The sequence below is a fragment of the Ruditapes philippinarum genome, unplaced genomic scaffold (genome assembly GCF_026571515.1).
Source record: "Ruditapes philippinarum isolate M1 unplaced genomic scaffold, ASM2657151v2 ctg1233_1_1_1_1, whole genome shotgun sequence".
Taxonomy (NCBI): domain Eukaryota; kingdom Metazoa; phylum Mollusca; class Bivalvia; order Venerida; family Veneridae; genus Ruditapes; species Ruditapes philippinarum.
Window position 1 is genome coordinate 174094 of NW_026853490.1, and position 23224 is coordinate 197317.

The 23224-nt window shown below is 33.4% G+C and overlaps 1 protein-coding gene across 1 annotated transcript in view; it reads left to right on the top strand.

Annotated features, from left to right (window-relative positions):
• Nucleotides 1–8271: 8271 nt before the first annotated feature.
• LOC132737036 (DNA damage-binding protein 1-like) overlaps nucleotides 8272–23224 on the top strand; it is a 37964-nt gene continuing 23011 nt past the window's right edge. Inside the window, exons 1-8 of the mRNA XM_060724266.1 lie at nucleotides 8272–8428; nucleotides 14945–15093; nucleotides 18298–18414; nucleotides 19070–19215; nucleotides 19766–19841; nucleotides 21820–21934; nucleotides 22271–22368; nucleotides 22857–23015. Of these exons, the coding sequence (XP_060580249.1) occupies nucleotides 8368–8428; nucleotides 14945–15093; nucleotides 18298–18414; nucleotides 19070–19215; nucleotides 19766–19841; nucleotides 21820–21934; nucleotides 22271–22368; nucleotides 22857–23015 (921 nt within the window). The 5' untranslated portion in view covers nucleotides 8272–8367. The remainder of the gene's footprint in view (nucleotides 8429–14944; nucleotides 15094–18297; nucleotides 18415–19069; nucleotides 19216–19765; nucleotides 19842–21819; nucleotides 21935–22270; nucleotides 22369–22856; nucleotides 23016–23224) is intronic.

The window sequence follows — 23224 nt, forward strand, 5'->3', positions numbered from 1 at the left end:
TACAGTCTGTATACTTGTTGACGATACATCGGATATGGTTATAATTGGTTAACAATGGACATTCTTTAATTGATTATGAGTGTCGGACATTCTTGTATTTCCCTATCATAACGATGCTACCGATATAGACTTTACTTTTCGTATTGACACAAAAAAAACTTGAATTTTCTGTTAATTATATACATAAATTAATTTTTTTTCGTATTGACACAAAAACAACTTGAATTTTCTGTTAATTATATACATAAATTATTTTTTTTTTTTGTATTGGCTGAATTTAGAAGAAAGTAGACATCATTGAAAATAAGGAACAAATGTTTCACTGCAATGAAAAATAAATTTTTACAATGAACATACAGAAAATTAAAATAACATTTTATTTCATCAAAATTTCTTACTATTTCAATTATAAGTATATAATGTGATATATGATATGATATGATATGATATGATATGATATGATATGATATGATATGATTTGATTTGATATGATATGATATGATATGATATGATATGATATGATATGATATGATTTGATTTGATATGATATGATATGATATGATATCTGTTTCATTAATAAACATTTTTGTTAATATTTGCTTGACACTTGAACGAGTTAGAATGATACTTTTTGGTTATATTTTGAAGACAAAAATATTTAGATAAGAAAATCAGTTAAAAAGGTCGTATATTTCACCGATAATGATCGACGATTTGTCGATATAGTGACAACTTGTGAGAGTTTACCAGTAGATCTATTTGCATTCAAACAGTGCTGTCACTGGAGAACCTAGCGACGTCTTAAATCAGCACGCCTCCAGATACATGATAATTTTCATGAAAGTTTTAGAAATGTATTTAATAGTAAAATATTGTGATGTGAACAAATAAAGTTATTAAAATATGTCAATCGGTACTTACAATCAAGAAAATTACCAAAAAGTCGTAAACATATGCAAAAACAGCCCTTACTGCGTTCGTAATGCAGTAGAAATATGGTAATAAAATACTGCAAAATCAGTCTTAAACCGCATATAACATTGGATATTGAGTATTTTTACCTTTCAAGTACATTTTAGTACTTTTTTCTCAATATTGATTTTCTTGAAACATTTTTGGCTCATCTGGTGGCGTGCAGCTTTAAAATACCTTACATTATCATATAGATTATTATGTTTCCTTGAATATTCATAGGTCGTAATTTAAGTATTTAGTTTTACATAAAACCTACCTAGGCTGAGTTTTGCAGCACAATCTTTATGCCCTTTACTGAAGAAAATTTCGTCCTCGCGTTCCTCATTGAATACATTATCCGGAACCTTTTGTCGTGACTGGGATCTCTGTACTTGTCCTTCACCATCGTCTGGCTGACGGGGTAGTAAACGGTCCTGCGGTGGTTTTGACGACACATCATCACATTTTCCCTTACTTTTATTCATTGACTCGGAATAAGCTACGCTATTAGAATTTATCCCAAATGAGCCGGTTAAAGTTTTGATATCTTCTATAGCACAATGAATGTCTCTCGTGTCTGACACTTTGACTTCCTCTTCAGAAGAAGCACTTTCACCTGCGTCTTGTAACTTTATTTTCTTAGACATAAGCTTGAGATCTGACACCGTGATGTTTCCTTTTTGTTTCCTTACTTGTTGTTTGCTACATGCTGTTGTTGAGTTATGTGCTTCACTTGATTGTTGTTGTGGGGAATCTTCATAATGTACAGGTTCGAGAAAGGACACCCCTGTAGCTTTCTTGGTCCAATCTGTATTGATTGTCGAGGGTATAACGAGAGGGTCCTTCCTCAGTCTTGGTGGTTGATTCGAAGGTATATTTTCTAAATCAAGCTGTGTGCGTATTATATCATTAAGAAAAGTATTGTCCTGGAGTGGCAGTTGAAACAAAAGACGTATATCTGATAAATCCATTTTCTGTTGCTCTATTTCATACCGTTGTTCTTAATAAATAGAAAGAAAAACAGCAAGAAAAATATTACATGTATTAACATTGTGTTTTGTAATATTTTCCAATTTATTTTTGAGGATAAAGAATGCACATGAAAAAATGGAACATGTCTGTGTGTTATTTATTATAATTTGCTAGAATTATCATATTTATTGTTATTTTATTGTGCAAGGTTTAGTTTTAAACTAATCGTATCTTAGACAACATAAATTATCTTACGAGTTTTCCGGGATTCTTAACTAACCTATTTTTCTCCGCATATAAATAGCAATTTCCTTTCATGTAAATGAAAATCATTTAAATGATTGATATAAGGACTACGCAATTTTCAAATTACAAGATTTATTAGCAGCCATGTCATTCCGGTATTTCGCAGATATATAGCTCAAAAATTCAGGGTAAAGGCAGAAGTGGTACATACAATTTTCTGCTGACGTCAAACCGGCTTACGGGATATAAATATTTATACATGTTAATGGTGATAAGTGTAATTTAGAAACATCCGCAGATGTTTTTATACGGCAGTCATCATGGAACCTTCAATGTGGCATTTTTGTGCCATTACTTAAGGTACGCAAGAATGCATGTGCCTTAAACAAGAGAACAATTGGCAGACAAAAATGAAATTGAATTTTTCAAAGGGGATCAGAGGTTATGAAGACTTGCGTATCACAAGACAAATTTAAAAAGTAGGCAACTTATCCTTAGTGGGAGTTAATTTAATTCAATTAGGAAAAATATAGAACAACCCAATAAGAAAAAGAATGCACAAAATTACAGTCAACGTACGTGCATTTACATACAATTTAAATTGATTTAATCTGAAAAACTTAACCTTAAGTTTTTCTGGTTTCTATACAGAAGAAATCTACATATCAGTGATCTATCAATTTGAATAACACAACTAAACATTCATTATCTAAAGTTGATATTAATACAAAAATAAAACTTACAAATAAAGAGTGTTCCGAGGATCCTTCAAAAATTTACGTATAGATATGTATATTTTCATGACATGTTAGAAAAGAAAACATTTATAAGAATATACATTAACAGTGTAATTAGCACGTTATCCTGTGTTTCCATGGTAATATTAGTAGCTTTTTAGATTGTCCAAAGGAAATCGGTTTTAGGATGTCAAAGTTGTTTTGAAACATTATTTTAAATTATGACATTTGCGAATTTAAAAAAAAAAGTCAATTTGAATGAATGTAGGGCTGAATTCATAACAGCTACGATGACACTTGAAACGTTGAAAACTTGTTAAAAATCTATGCTGAAAAATGGACGAGAAAATCATAACACGGTGGACTTTTTATGATTCAATTTGTGCTAGATACAGTGAGTTGTAATCCGGTTCCCAGCATACATTTACTACGCAAAGTAGCCTTTATAACGTCAAACTCCTCACAGTGATAACCTCCCTTTACTGATTGTAATCTCTGTACTGATAAGGGGAGATCACTGGGTAGGAGTGGTAAGGACTAGAAGAGGCGATGCAAAGATAAACAGAAGGCGAAGGCACCACTCTATAAAAAGATCTTTTCATCGAAACTTTTTACATTCTTTGAAACCATAGAGCTATCTCCTTGGCGACATGACTATCTCCTTCACGACAGAGCTGTCTCGCAGAATAAAAAACATATATTTTCTTTAATAACAAATTTTTTTGTTCTGATATCAATTTTATCTGATTTTTATACCTTTTTTCTACTTGAAACGTCTTGTTTTTAATCTGAATCGATATTTGATGAAAATAGGAGAAAAAGTAATCTGTTTCATGATGAAACTGTCCATTGCAACGCTAAATTCGCTAACCTACAACTACATTTCAAACGCAAATTTAACAACTTTACGTTTCTTGGAAACATTAATCAAATCTTTATGGTATAGCATTCTTCGAATTTCGATATTTTGTGTAGAGTTTTCAAAATATTTAAAAATTGACAACCCTTTACCTTTGTTGGCGACTAGAATATTAATTAGCGACATGCACTAGCTAGAGGGATTTACCGTATACCTCCGAAAGAGGTAGATCTATCGTTTACCAGGCGTGAAATTGTATAAGAGTATTGTACTGGTTGTAACATTTTGTTTAATAAACTATCTATCTATCATAAAATAAAATAATATCATCATCACCTGAACATGTACGATATCAGGAGAGTAGAGTTTAAAAAGTGAATGGGGTAAAATGACCGAAAAAGATTTCAAAATTATAATGTTTATAGAACTTATCTTTACTCTATAATGTATGTTAAATAATCATATTATACCTTTCTATGTAAAGAAATATCAAACAAATGTGTTACAATTGAGGGGGAAAATATTATTTCATGGTAGAATAAATCTTTTTATTACTATCAATTCACTAAATAATGGTAAAAAAAAATTCTCATTCAAAATAGTATTCATACAATTTAGTTTTTTTCTATAATATCTGTGTAACTATTATGAATATGTTATGGCATTTTATATATGTAATATAAATTAATTGTATAACAAATAAGGTTAAAAATCATCAAAGAAAATCATTATATTTGATTGATTGATTGATTGATTGATTGGTTGATTGGATGATTGGTTGGTTGGTTGATTGATTGATTGATTGATTGTTAGATTGATTTATTTATCTAAGAACTAAAACATAGGTTGCGAAAAATAAGAACTTGCGACAAGTTGTGATAAATGGCACCCTAATGAAATCATTATTTTCATACTACATAAATATATAATGTGTTCCTCTTAGTTCACGGTACTTAACACTTAAAAACAGTAAAGAAAACAATGAACTTACGGTACAAAAAAATGTCATATGCTGTAACATTTAGGTATTTTTCTGCTATGTGACATAAGGAAACAACAATATATTCTATTAAAATATTAGTTTTAATGGGCCAGATGTAGACCATGTGTCGGCCATTTTGAAATGAGTATGTCGTAATGTGTCATCATTTAAATCGCGGTAAATGGTGTTACCCCTTATTTATTTCATGTTTCAGTTAAAATTTCTATATAGTATACTACTCCATTTTAAATATTAAAACTATCTTTTATTTTGTTACCCACAATTTATTTTTTCAGCAAACAAGAACATTATTATTGTTTATTGCTTTTTGCAGAAATGGGTAAAATGTTGTTCTGTTTTGTACGGTGGCACAAAGGTGACATGTGTGTGTTTTTATTTATCTCGTGGCCACGAGATACTATGTCGTGGCCACGAGTTACTAAGTCGTGGTCACGAGTTACTAAGTCGTGGCCACGAGATAGCTAAGTCACGAGTTACTAAGTTGTGGCCACGAGTTACTAAGTTGTGGCCACGAGATAGCTAAGTCGTGGCCACGAGATAATTAACCAATCAGAATACACTATATATATTATGATTTTTTAAACTTAACAACTTACTTTTACATGCAACATTAATCTTTGAAAATACTGAAGATATTCACTTTGAAATTGTCTTTAGGATCATATTAGAAAGTCACCTTCCAAGGCCCATCAGACATTAATTTGGACTATAGCTCTTTGTTGGGACAATTTTGTAATCGAATTGGTCAGTTTGTACGTACTACGGCCTGTAAATCTTGTTTAATACGATAACATGAGAAGGAATAAGTCCTTGTTTATTTTATTTGTAAGAGACATTGCCCATAGACAGTAGATAGCCTATAAGGTAAAATCCTTGTCTGATGAATAACTTAAAAGGGATAAGCCATGGTTTATATAATCCAGAAAGATCATTGCACCTGATCAGTAGATGACATCTAATAATTTAGAGGTCATTGGGTCAAAAATCAGGGTCACAGTGACGCTAAATGTAAAATTATTGACAAGTCAATATAAGTTGTATAAATGGCACTTTTACAGGCTGGTAAAGTAGGGGCATTCTTGTACTATAGCACATGTCTAGTTAATTAGGGAAATTCACATAAATGGTGTAATCTGATTGGTTATTCATCTCGTGGCCACGACTTAGCTAACTCGTGGCCACGACATAGTATCTCGTGGCCACGAGTTAGCTATCTCGTGGCCACGACTTAGTAACTCGTGGCCACGACATAGCTATCTCGTGGCCACGACTTAGTAACTCGTGGCCACGACATAGTATCTCGTGGCCACGAGATGAATAAAAACACACACATGTCACCTTTGTGCCACCGTAGTTTTGCGTTAAATCTATAGATTTAAAATATTTTGCACAAAAACTTTAATGTTAAAAAAATAGGTTTATAAATTAAATATGTCAATTCTGACAAAATTTAATACTGGTCACATGGAAATGTGGTATTACCGTGAAATAAGTGATAACGCGGAATTAGTGATGTTGAGTCTTAAAAAAGCTGTTCCCATGATGTTTTTCGTGCTAAAATTGTAATTTGACTTGAAAATAATAAATATTTTGATAAAAAAGACTTTGAAAGAAGGTCAAGATATTGGCAATGTAGTCCTGAATAAATCTAATATAATCATATATATGCATTATAATTACAGTCAATAGAAGAAAACAAGCAAGTATTATTATTAGTCAAAATATATTGACGTGCCAAAGCTAGATTCTGAGATAGTTTCGTGCTGGTGGTAGAGGCGAGATATTGCCCAGGCACAGTAATAGCACAATATCTCGTCGCGCAGTAGGGCTACAATTAGTTGGACTAGTATTATTATGTGAATTCCTTGAAAACACACTAAGATGCTGGAAGAAACCCAAGCAATATCATATATTCTGTACAATGCATTTTGTGACGGTGTATACATAGTGGTTAAATTTGATAACATATCGTCATTATTGTGTTTTATTTGAGTCCAAGAAGGACTAGAAATGTATCTAAAACACACAGATGCCGTCGCTATATATGTTAGAACACAGGAATACATAAATAAAGATGATCATGTTGTGACAGTACAGCATATAGTTGGTATTTCATAAACTTTTTTTTGCAATATAGGACATTTTAAAGTTTGAGTACAGATGGCTATTGACAAAACAGGGTTTTTTTGGTTGTTGTTGTTTTTAAGTCTCAAATTCGCCTCTTTGCTGATGACACTGTTGTTTACATTACTATAAACTCGTCCTCAGACTCACAATCCCTACAGGAGGATCTCAATAAGATGCAAATCTGGGAAAGGGAGTGGGACATGGAATTCAACCCCTCAAAATGTCAAGTCCTTCACATCACTAAAAACAAAAAAGTCATCAACAACAAGTACTTCCTTCATGGCCAAGCTTTAACATAAGTTCCTAGCTCAAAATACCTTGGCCTTGACTTGTCCACAGACCTAAACTACAACACACATATCTCAAGAATTACATCAAATGCAAATAAAACCCTAGGATTCATAAAACGAAATATCAATACAAAAAATGAAAAAGTAAATCAACTAGCTTATAAATCCCTAGTAAGGCCCCAGCTAGAATATGCATCAACTGTTTGGAGTCCCTACACACAATCAAACATCCAAAAAATAGAAATGGTCCAAAGACGAGCGATACGCTGGGTAAAACAGGATTACTCCCCTTTGTCATCAGTTACAGCCATGCAGAAAGATCTTGGCTGGCGTTCTCTCGAGCATCGCAGACTAGACTTTAGACTTATTATGTTTTTTAAAATTTACCATAATCTAGTAGCCATTAGCCTTCCCACCTACATTAAAACTCCATCTAGGCTTACTAGACATATGCATCCCCTCTCTCTTAGGAAAATACAGGTTGTAAACATCAGACTACCATAAGTTCTCGTTCTTCCCCCACTGTATCACACTTTGGAACCAGCTCCCAAAGAACATTGTCACCCTGCCTGATCTAGATCAATACAAACAGGCAGTGGTTAAGATACAGTATTAGTTGACTTGTTGTGTTTTTACTTTTAAATCTTTCTTTCACCCTTACTAATAAAAATATTTTAACAATGACTAGAATTTTTCAATGTCTCTCACTGTCCTGATCATGTTCATTTTCAGGTTTTTACTTTTTCTCACACCTTTCACTAACACACCCGACGCGCACAATTTTCTGCCTATAACACTCGCGAGAGGGGTTGGCAGTACTCAGAGATAGATAGATAAATAGTTTTAGGGTGACAGGGCACAAATTTCTCAGTTTAGTCTGCACTGGAGATGAAACTAGAAAACTAAAAGTTCAATAGGTAGGGCCACGTCGACATATTCACATAAGTAACAATAATTTTCAGATTATCTATGTCTCTGGTATTTTGGATATGAGTCATTGACTTGGAAATTTTGAAAAACGTTAGAGCCACAGATAAAAAATTATGTCGGACCATCAATTTCAATGTGCGTTCCCGCCAAGCATGCGCATCGAAAGGCTTTCATGAATGTAATAAGCGTTTGCTGACAGAGACGAGTATCCATGATCATTTATCAAAATTTAGAACACTTTGCTTTGAAATGGCCTTTAATTACTTTGTAACTGCCCACAAACCCACAGCTGTCAATGCATGTGTAACCGGTAAAGTTTATTTGAATTTTCCATGAAAACTAATTCTCTATTATTCTAGAAATAGTTTCAGTCCGTTGACCGTCTGAGTTCTTTATGTTCAAAATTGTTCAATGCATGCTATGCTTAGACAGTCCATTTGGGTGAATAAAGAAGAACAATAATGAACAGAATGTAAAGTAGAATTTTATTTATTATTTAAGAAAAAAAATATGCTGACTTATTTCAGTTGTCAATTTATGTATAAAAATTTTTGGAACGGAGTTGTAGCCCGGGTCTCCACGATACCGGTGTATACTGGATTCTCGTATTTCCGTGGTACCCATATTTCCAAGGTATCAGGCTTAAACAGTCTAAAGTGCCTCCTAGACTTAATGAACCTGCCAGTAGTTTTACTTTTACTATTTTATTGTATTTTTATCGAAATATTACATATAGAACTAAAAAAAATTATTTTATTCAGATTTAGAGCAAGGTTGTTTAATATTTCACCATTTTTCTTTTAGATTGCATACCTTTTGAGAAAATCTTCTTTGTTAAACAACCATTGAGGTATTTGATAAATGCCAAAGAGAAAATCGCCCCTTTCAGATAAGCCTAGGTATGGGTGTCCTAATAGATAAAGTTTAATATTGGTTTTGCTTTTGAAACTGTTAAAATGTTATTGCCTTGGAAATATGAGAACACAATTTTACTCACAAAGCTGCAGGTGGGTGTGTATTGGATTGTTGTATACATAATTGCTTACATGCAAACATTAAATGGAATAAACTATGATGCAATTGACATGTCTCTCCTACAATATTCACTTTGTTTTCCAGAATTTTATCCTCTTAACTTTTGTTGTCTGGGTTAAACAGTTAAGTACCACGGGAATATGAGGCACCAGTATACATATTTTATACAAGGTGTTTTTCATATAAAAATTTACTGACTTGAAAAAAAGAAGGAATAAACAACTTCATTAACATTTAATCCTCTTAAAATTACATTACAGAGTTCTGTTACTCTGAAATTCTCGCTCATTGCGAATGTAAACAATGGTCGACCATTTTATATGACGTAGTTAAACAGACTTCATGCTACCGGTGCACTGGTAAAAATGTTATTTATATGGAAAGCCATTGCAGTTTTAATAGCAAATATATCATTTTAGCATTCTTGTATTCATATCTGAAAAAAAAACGCTTAAAAACAACATAAAAACGTGTGTTTCAATAATTTATTGTTCATCTTTTATGACTCCCAAGGGGTCTCTGTTTTAGATCCTTTTCCTCCCAATTACAGGTGTATATTATACCATGTGGCTGGATTCAAAAATACCCCTTCACTTAATTTTAGTGTTGTTGTGATTGTCTGGTCCTTTTGTATCATTGAATCAATTTTATTTCTATATGATGAAGATAAAATATCGATATGGCACTTTACACAGGCTCCCTTAAAAGACTGAATGAAACTGACTTTTTAATTTTCATAAACTATTTTATATGCACTAATGGCTTTCCATAGATTAATTTTTTCCCGCCAAAAATGATGTCAAAAGGTCAAGTGACATGTAATGGAGGTTGAATGACGTCAGCACCTGTGATTTTTTATTTTCTTGGAAAAAAATGTGTTTTGTAGAGAGACTAATTTATGCAATAGAAAAATAGGATAGTAAAATAAAAATAAGGTAGGATATGTGAAATATTTCCTTCAGAAACTCTTGTAAATGTTTAAAAACTTTGAAATATCCAATATTACTGAGAGCATGTCAATATAAACACTCGGTAGGTGGTGTTGACAAAAATATCGCGAGATTTGTGAATATACCGGTACCGTGGAGTCACCGGTATCATGGGGTTCGAGTATATCGTCAGTCATCCCGTTTTCGTCATCATGAAAATAATATGTCAGTAATAAATCAACTGACAAAATATTATTGTATAGCTTTTTCACTGTCAGCCAAATAAGAAATAAACAAGAAGGCAGTGTACGCGTTTATGGCATAAACATATTTATTTACTCACAAAAATTTCTAGGCACAAAGAAGGAACACTTTTAGAATGTGTCTGCAGTAAATTCCATGTAAAAAAAACCTAACCTTATTCCATGACTCTAATCCTTACCCTAACCCATAACATACCCTAACCTAACGGTAGGCTAGCAGAAATCGGAGTGATTTTGTAGAAAAACAAATATTGAAGAATTAATATTGGGAAAAATCATATTGTTAAAAAAAGCTGAGGACAGATGCTAAAGTCTAGCCAAGAAAAAAAAGTCCGCTATTTATAAGGCCCTGGGACAAAACACTTTTTCCTTGTCACAGGTGTTCAGCATGTTGATTGGACACAACTCCCCACTCCCAACTCTCCAAAACCATGTAAACTGCAGTATTTTTCATTTGAAATATGTTTTGATACATGATAAATGCTTTTAATTCAATTTCCGTCATTTCCTACAAAAAAATAAAACAAACATAATCATATTATACCTTTCTATGTAAAGAAATATCAAACAAATGTGTTACAATTGGGGGGAAAATATTATTATGCCCCCTTTTGAAAAAAGGGGGTATATTGCTTTGCACTTGTCGGTCCGTCGGTCCGTAGACCAAATGGTTTCCGAGTGATAACTAAAGAACCCTTAGGCCTAGGAACTTCAAACTTGGTATGGTGATTGGTCATGACAAGTAGATGACCCCTATTGATTTTGGGGTCAAGGGGTCAAAGGTCAAGGTCACATTGACCTTGTAAGCAAAAACGGTTTCCGATCAATAACTAAAGAACCTTAAGGCCTAGGAACTTCAAACTTGGTATGGTGATTTGTCATGATCAGTAGATGACCCCTATTGATTTTGGGGTCAAGGGGTCAAAGGTCAAGGTCACATTGACCTTGTAAGCAAAAACGGTTTCCGATCAATAACTAAAGAACCTTAAGGCCTAGGAACTTCAAACTTGGTATGGTGATTTGTCATGATCAGTAGATGACCCCTATTGATTTTGGGTCAAGGGGTCAAAGGTCAAGGTCACATTGACCTTGTAAGCAAAAACGGTTTCCGATCAATAACTCAAGAACCCTAAGGCCTAGGAACTTCAAACTTGGTATGGTGATTTGTCATGATCAGTAGATGACCCTATTGATTTTGGGGTCAAGGGGTCAAAGGTCAAGGTCACATTGACCTTGTAAGCAAAAACGGTTTCCGATCAATAAGTAAAGAACCCTAAGGCCTAGGAACTTCAAACTTGGTATGGTGATTGGTCATGATCAGTAGATGACCCCTAACGATTTTGGGGTCAAGGGGTCAAAGGTCAAGGTCACATTGACCTTGTAAGCAAAAACGGTTTCCGATCAATAACTAAAGAACCTTAAGGCCTAGGAACTTCAAACTTGGTATGGTGATTTGTCATGATCAGTAGATGACCCCTATTGATTTTGGGGTCAAGGAGTCAAAGGTCAAGGTCACATTGACCTTGTAAGCAAAAACGGTTTCCGATCAATAACTAAAGAACCTTAAGGCCTAGGAACTTCAAACTTGGTATGGTGATTTGTCATGATCAGTAGATGACCTCTATTGATTTTGGGGTCAAGGGGTCAAAGGTCAAGGTCACATTGACCTTGTAAGCAAAAACGGTTTCCGATCAATAAGTAAAGAAGCCTAAGGCCTAGGAACTTCAAACTTGGTATGGTGATTGGTCATGATCAGTAGATGACCCCTAACGATTTTGGGGTCAAGGGGTCAAAGGTCAAGGTCACATTGACCTCTTGGGTAAAAACGGTTTCCGATCAATAACGAAAGAACCCTTAGGCCTAGGAACTTCAAACTTGGTATGGTGATTGGTTATGACCAGCAGATGACCCCTATTGATTTTGGGGTTAAGTGGTCAAAGGTCAAGGTCACATTGACCTTGTAGGTAAAAACGGTTTCCGATCAATAACGAAAGAACCCTTAGGCCTAGGGACTTCAAACTTGATATGGTGATTGGTCATGATCAGTAGATGACCCCTATTGATTTTGGAGTTAAGGGGTTAAAGGTCAAGGTCACATTGACCTTGTAGGTAAAAACGGTTTCCGATCAATAACGAAAGAACCCTTAGGCCTAGGGACTACAAACTTGATATGGTGATTGGTCATGATCAGTAGATGACCCCTATTGAGTTTTGGGTCAAGGGGTCAAAGGTCAAGGTCACATTGACCTCTTAGGTAAAAACAGTTTCGGATCAATAACTAAAGAACCCTTAGGCCTAGGAACTTCAAACTTGGTATGGTGATTGGTCATGATCAGTAGATGACCCCTATTGATTTTGGGGTCAAGGGGTCAAAGGTCAAGGTCACATTGACCTCTTAGGTAAAAGTAGTTTCCGATCAATAACTAAAGAATCCTTAGGCCTACGAACTTCAAACTTTTGGTGTTTGGTCATGACCAGCAGATGACCCCTACTGATTTTGGGGTTAAGGGGTCATAGGGAAAGGTCACATTGACCTTGTAGGTAAAAATGCTTTCCGATCAATAACTTAAGAACCCTTAGGCCTAGGAACTTCAAACTTGGTATGGTGATTGGTCATGACCAGCAGATGACCTATTGTTTTTAGGGTCAAGGGGTCAAAGGTCATGTAACATTGACCTTGTAGGTTAAAAACGGTTTCTGATCAATTAACTAAAAACGCTTAGGCCTAGGAACTTCAAACTTTGTATGATGATTGGTGGTGACCAGCAGATGACCCCTATTGAGTTTTGGGTCAAGGGGTCAAAGGTCAAGGTCACATCGACCTTGTAAGTAAAAACGGTTTCTGATCAATAACTTAAGAACGCTTAGGCCTAGGAACTTCAAACTTGGTATGGTGATTTTTCATGACCAGCAGATTACCCCTTTCGATTTTTGGATCAAGGGGTCAAAGGTCAAGGTCCCATTGACCTTGTAAGTAAAAACGGTTTCTGATCAATAACTAAAGAACACTTGGGCCTAGGAACTTCAAACTTGGCATAGTGATTGGTCATGATCAGCAGATGACCCCTATTGATTTTGGGGTCAAAGGTCAAGGTCACATTGACCTTGTATGTTAAAACGGTTTCGGATCAATAATAAAAGAACCCTTAGGCCTAGGAACTTCAAACTTGGCATGGTGATTAGTCATGACCAGCAAATGACCCCTATTGATTTTGGGGTCAAGGGGTCAAAGGTCAAGGTCACATTGACCTTGTAAGTAAAAACGGTTTCTGATCAATTAAGTAAAAACGCTTAGGCCTAGGAACTTCAAACTTTGTATGATGATTTGTCTTGACCAGCAGATGACCCCTATTGAGTTTTGGGTCAAGGGGTCAAAGGTCAAGGTCATGACCAGTAGATACTTGATAACCCTTGTTAATTGTTTGATCACTGGGTCAGAAGTCATGCATAATTACCTTATCACATGAATAATTGGCTGCTGATAGGGGGCATACATGTTTTACAAACATATCTTGTTTCATGGTAGAATCAATCTTTTTATTACTATCAATTCACTAAATAATGGTAAAAAAAAATTCTCATTCAAAATAGTATTCATACAATTTGCTTCTATAATATCTGTGTAACTATTATGAATATGTTATAACATAATTATTATATATGTAACATAAATTAATTGTATTATAAATAAGGTTAAAAATCATCAAAGAAAATCATTATTTTTGATTGATTGATTGATTGATTGAATTTATATGAAGATATCTAATCTCGAAATCATTGCAAGTGTAAGTTGACAGTGACCTGACCGCTAGGTTTTTGTGAAAATTACCGACTGCATGGCAGTTTATTCGAAATGATTAATGAATGATTATTTTTTTGTATTGCACAAATAAATACGATAAAATTATGTTATTATTTACAATTTTTAAACTGTTCAATCAAAACATCATATGAAACTATAACAAACCGTTTTTTTCGATTTGTCAAATTCTCAATCCAAAATGAAAGTAATGGATTGCTCCCCTTTATTTTCATATGAGTATTTTTATTGGTCAAGTGAAAACTTCAGACCAATGGAAATACTCGGTACAAATATAAAGGGAAGAGCACTCTGCTGCACCCGTTACTTCCATTATGATTGGGAATTTGACATATCGGGCAAACGGTTCATCATAGTTTCATAGTATAGTCTTTATTTCGGAAGCATTTACAAAATTTAGTTGGTCCAGAACGGCACTTTGGTAAATGCTTTAGCTGACTAATGTGTAAATGAACACTTAAAATTTAGTTTTTGAATTTTTTAAGAGCAAATAGGGCATGCACAAAATCATTGCTTAACAACTAAAACGCTACTTAAAATAGCAGCATGATTGTCAGTGAACATTTGATTTCTGTTTAATTACAATATTCATTTGTGTCCAATAACCGAGAATTCTATGTTAAAACCTTTTTGATGATCGTCTATATAGGAACAACATAATTGTATAATTTTTATAGAAATATTCCATAAGGTATAGCTTTAAAAACTTACATTAGATTTGAACATCACTAATGGCAACCCCATTACAGCATTAATTGAATTCAATTTTTTTTTTTCAGGGAATTTCACATCAAGTGATGACTTAAACCTAATTATAGCCAAGAATAGTCGCCTTGAGATATATGTGGTAACCCCTGAAGGTTTACGGCCAGTGAAAGAAGTTGGTATCTATGGACGTATTGCTGTATTGGAGCTGTATCGGCCACCTGTTAGTACAACTAGTATAGGCTTTGTATTTCATATTATTAGCATACACAGAGGATATTGAATGAGTGTTAGTTCAATACTGAATTTATTGAACGAGTTGAATAAAATTATATTATGCAAGCCTCTGGCGAGCATGATATTATTTTATTCAACAAGTAACATAAATTCAGTAATGAACTTACATGAATTTAATATTCTATTTATCACATACCAAAAATAAAGACTGTTTAAAGTGAAAAATAGACATTTTTCATTGACGCGCACACAGTATAACGCTAACATTAAGCCATTTCATTTTAATATTCAGTATTGAATTTACACAAATATAATATTCTATTTATCACATATCCAAAATAGTGTTTAAAGTGAAAAAGAATCACTTTGACGCGTCTATAGTTTAACGCTAACATTAAGCGCGTCTTTACACTATCTTTGTATATAAACACAGATGACGTCACATCAAAATATATGCACGGCCGTGCAATATCGTTTTTACGGAATCGCAAATTTGGCACGGATATGTGATAAATGAAATTATGGTAGCAGTATTAATAACTTGTGTATAGTAATTCAATTAATTTCTACTTTTTATTTGCAAATAAAAATGAAGTCACATTTTTATCAAAGTCTCCAGTGCATGCCTTATTTTTAGCTCACCTGACCACGAAGTGGTCAAGGTGAGGTATAGTGATGGGGCTATGCCCGGCGTCCGTCGTCGTGCGTCGTCAACAATTGGGTTGTTAACAGTCTAGCAGTCACAGTTTTGATTGGATCATCATCAAACTTTGTCAGAATGTTTGTCTCAATGAAATACAGATCAAGTTCGAAGATGGGTTATCTTGGGTCAAAAACTAGGTCACAGGAACTAAAAATAGAAAAAGCTTGTAAACACTCTAGTGGCTGCAGTTTTGATTCAAATATTCTGGAAATTTGTCAGGAAAGTTGTTTTGATGATTTCTAGGTCAAGTTCGAAGATGGGTCATGTCTGGTCAAAAACTAGGTCACAGGAGCTAAAAATAGAAAAAGCTTGTTAACACTCTAGTGGCTGCAGTTTTCATCTCAATATTCTGGAAATTTGTCAAGAAGGTTGTTTTGATGATATCTAAGTCAAGTTTGAAGATGGGTCATCTCCGGTCAAAAACTAGGTCACAGGAGCTAAAAATAGAAAAGCTTGTTAACACATTAGGGGCTGCAGTTTTCATCCAAATATTCTGGAAATTTGTCAGGAAGGTTGTTTTGATGATTTCTAGGTCAAGTTCGAAGATGGGTTATCTCCGGTCAAAAACTAGGTCACAGGAGCTAAAAATAGAAAAAGCTTGTAAACACTCTAGTGGCTGCAGTATTGATTCAAATATTCTGGAAATTTGTCAGGAAGGTTGTTTTGATGATTTCTGGGTCAAGTTCGAAGATGGGTCATCTCAGGTCAAAAACTAGGTCACAGGAGCTAAAAATAGAAAAAGCTTGTTTACACTCTAGTGGCTGCAGTTTTGATTCAAATATTCTGGAAATTTGTCAGGAAGGTTGTTTTGATGATTTCTGGGTCAAGTGCTAAGATTGGTCATGTCCGGTCAAAAACTAGGTCACAGGAGCTAAAAATAGAAAAAGCTTGTTAACACTCTAGTGGCTGCAGTATTGATTCAAATATTCTGGAAATTTGTCAGGAAGGTTGTTTTGATGATTTCTGGGTCAAGTTCGAAGATGGGTCATCTCAGGTCAAAAACTAGGTCACAGGAGCTAAAAATAGAAAAAGCTTGTTTACACTCTAGTGGCTGCAGTTTTGATTCAAATATTCTGGAAATTTGTCAGGAAGGTTGTTTTGATGATTTCTGGGTCAAGTGCTAAGATTGGTCATGTCCGGTCAAAAACTAGGTCACAGGAGCTAAAAATATAAAAATCTTTTTAACACTCAAATGGCTTCAGTTTTGATCCAAATTTCCTGGAAATTGGTCAAGAAGGTTGTTTTGATGATTTCTAGGTCAAGTTTGAATATGGGTCGTGTCTGGTCAAAAATGAGGTCACATTGCCCAAATATGGAAAAATCTTTATAACACACTAGAGGTCACATGTTTGACTCAGTTGTCATCAAACTTGGCCATGATGCTTGTTTAAGACATTGCTTGTAGGCGGTTGTGTCAGGTAAGGGATCGAGGGCCATCATGGCCCTCTTGTTATTAAAGTTCTAGGATTTTGCGTTAAATGATTATAATGCAGTGATTTTTTTTTCCAATTTTTAAAACAACCTGTGGCTTTCTGAAGGGGAAAATATAGTGCGATAAATCAGAAAAAGTTGAAACCTGAAATCAAATTCCAACAACTAAAAATGGGATTACCCACACATTTTATGAAAAAAAAAAAATTTAATTCAATTTAACATGCATGGTACATAGCAAAGGCTATCTATAGGGACAGATTTCTGTCTTCTAGCTGATATCAGATGCTATAAAGTCATGGTTCTGGTAAAAAAGAGCACGAGGCATTTTAGGGGAAAATATTTGCATTTTTAGGGGAAAATATACCTATTTTTGGCTAGGGGAAACAGCCTTTATTCGGCTGTAAAATACAGTGAAAAAAATCACTGTAATGTTACTAGGGTTTTTTTCCAGGATTTTGGGAACATGACCCATACCCATGAAATTGAGAATTTCAGCGATGTTTTGTTAAAAAAATGGGAATAATGCATGATTTAAACTTTGCAATGATTAAATGAATGCAAAGACTCACTGTCTTAGGATGGCATCTTCAAAAATTTAAGCACCATAACAGTGAAGAAGCCCTTATTTTCAAAGGTTTTAGAATTTGTTATTCAAAATTTTTATTTTGTAATTTTCATTTGGGAAATTTTTCCTGTGGATTGGGAAAATAATATACTATTTTCAATTGGGAATATGACCAATATGACCGAATATCGGCTATAAAATAAGGCAAATAATAATCCCTGGTTATCTCAGATTTTTCAGGGGATTTTCTTGTGGCTTTACTTATGTTATTTAAATTTCTCATCAGTGTTTAATTCATGTAAGTTAATTTGATTTTTTAACGGAATAAGAATGGATTGCTCAAAATCAAGAGTTCTGCAGTGTTGGAAATTTATCTTTTTCTTTTATTCTTTGTTTATTCAGCAAGCAATTAGAAAAGAAGAAAAAAATAATTAAAAGGGTTTTATGACTGTTAGTTTTATTTAATGCTGATTGTTCCTATGTTTTAGGGAGAGTTGAAAGATCTTATGTTTGTATTAACAACCAAATACAATGCTATGATATTGGAGTGCCAACATGATGGTGAAGCTATTGAAATAATTACACGAGCCCATGGTAATGTTCAGGTGAGAAACTTTCTTGCTCTTTTATACACTAGATAGTAAGATTCACTTGACTATGTTTTTTGTTTTCAATAATTTATTGTACTTTGTCAAATTGAAGTATGAAGGCAGACCTTTTTATTTTGAAATAAGGGATTAACTTTATTATATTTTCACATATGTATGTTTAAGATTAAGACAATAGGTTTTCCTGCAGTTTATCATTCAGTAAGTATGTTGATACATATTCAATATATAAAAATATGTAAAAATACGTGCTTGAAATTTTACAGTATTCAAGAACATTTGTCTAAAATTCCCACAAAGATACACTAGTCTGATGCTTGACCTGTACAAAACAAACATATTGTCTCAGTGTCACGGTAGTTGTTTTGCCTTCCTCATTATATAATGTGATAAAGATCTTACTCTTCCCATTCCTCAGAATGAAGACCAGTTATGTAATGTGAGTACTTGTGAGACAGTCTTCAACCAAATATAATCTTACTTTGAGTTTTGTATATATTGAGTGACTTAAAGAAAAATATGTACTACTGTATGTTTTAACTAGACATACATACACACTTCAAACTGTATGATGGTGAACTTGAACAATAACAAACTCTTGATCTATTGAGATATTAACATTATGAATCATATTTAATTATGTTTGTTAAAGGATCGTATTGGACGACCATCAGAGACCGGCATTATTGGTATAATAGACCCACTATGTCGAGTAATTGGACTGAGATTATATGATGGTTTGTTTAAAGTTATACCATTAGATAGAGATAACAAGGAACTGAAAGCCTTCAATGTGAGGTAAGCTGATAGCAGGTTTTATTTTTCCTCAAAATTATTCAGAGAAAAAAAGTCAAATTTGATATATATTTAGCCACTGGAATAAGTCTCTCAATTCTCTAGCCCAAATTCCTATTCTGTAGTGTAAAACCTAAAACTGTTGTGGTGAATTGATGATTTCTTTTGAACTTTGATTGGGTAATACATTGCACCAACACAGAATAGGTCATACGGCAACTTTCCAGCTTTACTGGTTGAGGAAGACCTCAAGTGCCCCTCCATGCATTATTTCAGGCACAAACCGGCCCTGAGTAGCACCACCGACATTCCTTAAGTTTGATTTCTTTTGTATAAAAAAAATGATACAAGGAGGTTAATCACTGTATTAGATAATGCCTAAATAAACGAAAATACTTTAATTCATGTACTTAAATATTATGTACTTCATCAATTTTAAAATGAATATATACATGTATAATTCATTATAAACCTGAATACATGTTAATGTTGATTATGATATCATTAATTAGAATATAAAACTTTGTTATCATATGTTAAATTGGTATTTAAGATTAGAGGAGCTGACAGTGATTGACATACAGTTTCTACATGACTGTACAACACCTACTGTAATACTTGTACACCAGGTAACCTTCACATTCTTCTCTATATACAAAATACAACTGAAGAAACTCTTGAATCTTTTCCTATCTATCAGTTTCATATGTAGTATAACAAATCAGTATTGAGTGAAATCTTGTTTTATTATAGCCCTTTTATGTTATATAGGAGATTGTAAAAATGCAATTTTGTAATAAAAATTTATATTAAAACATCAGGGATCATTCTAGGGGGCGATTTCCGCGATTTCTCGCAAAAAAATCACCAAAATCTCAGAGAAATTTGTGAAATGAGAGAAAATCTCGCACGGCAATTTGAGCCGGAAAATGTCTAATCACAACCTAAAGAATGCTAAAATCACACAAAAATATGATGAAAAATTTACGATTCCATTCAAGAATTTAATTTCAAATTGTTTATTAATGAAATCGGTGTAAAATACTCCAAAAAGTAGTCCACCACTTTAAATTATTTAGCCTAAAATAATTGCCGATCGGAGACCGCAAATTCACCATACAGAAATACGGTATGATCGCTATTGTAACCTTTATCTATCTGTAAGTCGAGAATTTACACATAACGCTTTTAATTGATTTAAATGAAAATTGTTTGACACAGACTAACATAAAAATGGACATGTCAAAACCAAATATCGGTAAAATAGCCTAAAATTTGTCTTCTAAATGTCACATCAACCACGGTTAATTTTGCCGTAAAAAACAAATTTAAAAATTTTGTTTTACGATTCTTGATGAAATAGCCAATAATAAATATTCTTTTATTGAACAAAAGTATTTAATTTTATGTAATTGCAATCAAAAACAGCTAGAATTGTGAATGTTTCAGCGGAAAACAGACAAATATTCATTTGTCACATATTTTCGCGATGTCGTGATTAAAAAAAAAATACTAAAAGGAAGCTGAGTGTTATTCAAAGGTGTTTAAAAACACTAAAAATGATGTTTATGAATAAAAAATACTTTAGGTATTGTTTATATTTGTCGATATGGAGATATTTGTCATTATGTGTTCAGGTCACATATTCAATGAACATTTTTTAATGGAGGGAGGTGTGTGAAGAGAATCATAAAGAAAAAAAAATGTAAGGTTATAAAAAATAGTCTTCAAATTTCAACAATCACTTCTGTACAGTACAGTGTTGTCCATTAGGAACATTGGCAGCAAATAATAGTTGTAGTAGATATCCATGTATAATTCTTTTATATTTCAGAATGAAAGTGTTTTATTTATTTTTCACAATAAGAATTTTATTATGTTTAAAAAATTCACAAAAGAAAAGGCATAGGGTGAATCAAAAAAGTGAAAACAAAAATCACTGTAATAAACAGAGCTACATCTATATCCTCATTAGATAAACAATGTTTATATGTACAGTGATTTTAAAAAGTTAGAAATTTCCATATTTTTAACCTCGCCCATCATGAAAATTAAATCTCTCAAGAAAATCTAATTTCTCTCATTAAAATTTCTCAAATGAGAGAAAATCTCTCACTAAAAATCCTGACCAGAATGATCCCTGAAACATGCTATACATGATCACAATGTAACTGTTAGTTTGCAGAATTTGTGTAAAGGATTTGCAATACATTGAATTTGGAACAGTCCATTTGAAGTGTTATGGTATTTCATTATCAAAATACAACCATTTTGGTACCACTAGTGTAGAGCTTGGTTATTCTGTACAGATGTGTAATCTAGCCACATCATAGTACATGCAAGTACAGACCGGCCTGGCTCTATACTTGCGGCAAAATTCTAATCACTTAGTTTCAGCAGGTAAACTGATATATTCAAATGCTTTTTGCAGTCCACTTATAAATCATAAACTATAAGTACATTACTAAACAGGATGGTTTTTACTTTCTTTTCCTGATTTCACCTATAACTCAACATTACTTATGTATTGCAGTTCCATCATTACTTATATACTTTGATTCAATATGTAGCACAATATGTTGTATTATGTTATCATATTTGTTGTAGGACCAGCATGGTCGACATGTTAAAACATACGAGATATCATTACGTGACAAAGATCTTAGTAAAGGGCCTTGGAAACAGGATAATGTTGAAACAGAAGCATGTATTCTTATTGCAGGTATTTTTTTTAATGTGTCATATTAAAAGAACCACATGCCAAGCAACTTACCTAAACTTAAATCTCAGATAACAACAGGCTTTGGTGTGAAATGCAGCCATATAGTTATAAATTCTTAGCAGTTATTCTGGGACTGGGAGCATATTGAAAGTCATTGGTTACACTCATTGCTTGACATTTTCTGCTACCACTGACTTTAGAAGTACACCAGATTCACAGTAGACCTTTATATTTAAGATGTTAATTTCAGTTCATTATGGCAAGTTATATACGGTGTGAATTGGAATAAATTCATTAACTTGTTTAGGATGTTGCTGACTGTTTTATATATTACAGTACCATCACCATTTGGAGGGGCACTAATAGTTGGGCAGGAGTCTATAACCTATCACAAGGGAGATCAGTTTATACCCATAGCACCTCCTGCTATAAAGGTAAAATTATCATAATCAGTTGTCATTGCAGTATCTCGTACACTTCCTGAACAGGTCAATGATTATCTGTTCTAGTCACTAAGGCTTAAGTGATATATATTTTTTTGACTTTGAGTAAAGTTTAATCAAAGTATTTTGCACATTATTTAAAAATCAAAGACTTAGTTTGTATGTTTCTAGCTAGTTTGCTTTTTGTAAGACCATATCTAAGATATTTCTAGTTTGACAGTCAAAAAGCTTTCCTTAATAGTAAAAGAGTGATGTTAAGAACTTCTTTATTCTTTCTATTCCCTGCGATTGTTTTCATGATTAATTGAAAATGTCTGACCCCAATTAACATTGACGAAAAAAGAAATATACTATTTTTTATAATTAGTTCATTTTTATATTCAATTTGCTGCAAAATGTGTTCAAATAATCATCTTGACATCCTAATGTTTCCTGATGTAAACAACATAGTACTATATTATATACATTTGTGTTTGCAGCAAAGTACAATAACATGCTGTGGTAAGGTAGATGCAAATGGACAAAGATATCTCCTGGGTGATATGAATGGTAGATTGTTCATGTTACTGTTAGAGAAAGAGGAAAAAATGGATGGTTCATCAACAATCAAAGATCTGAAAGTAGAACTCCTTGGTGAGGTAAGTATTATCATAACCTGTATAGTTGGACTTCTGGAAATTAGAAGTGATATAAATCCCTCCAACTCTTGAATACTGAAAGGAACAGGTCTACTCATGTTGGTTAACTGTTGTTAGATGATACATATCGTCAGTGGTCAGAGAGGAGGGGAGAGGTTTTTGCTTTTCAACGGTTCAAACAAAAAGCCAGATTGTAATTTATGTAAAAA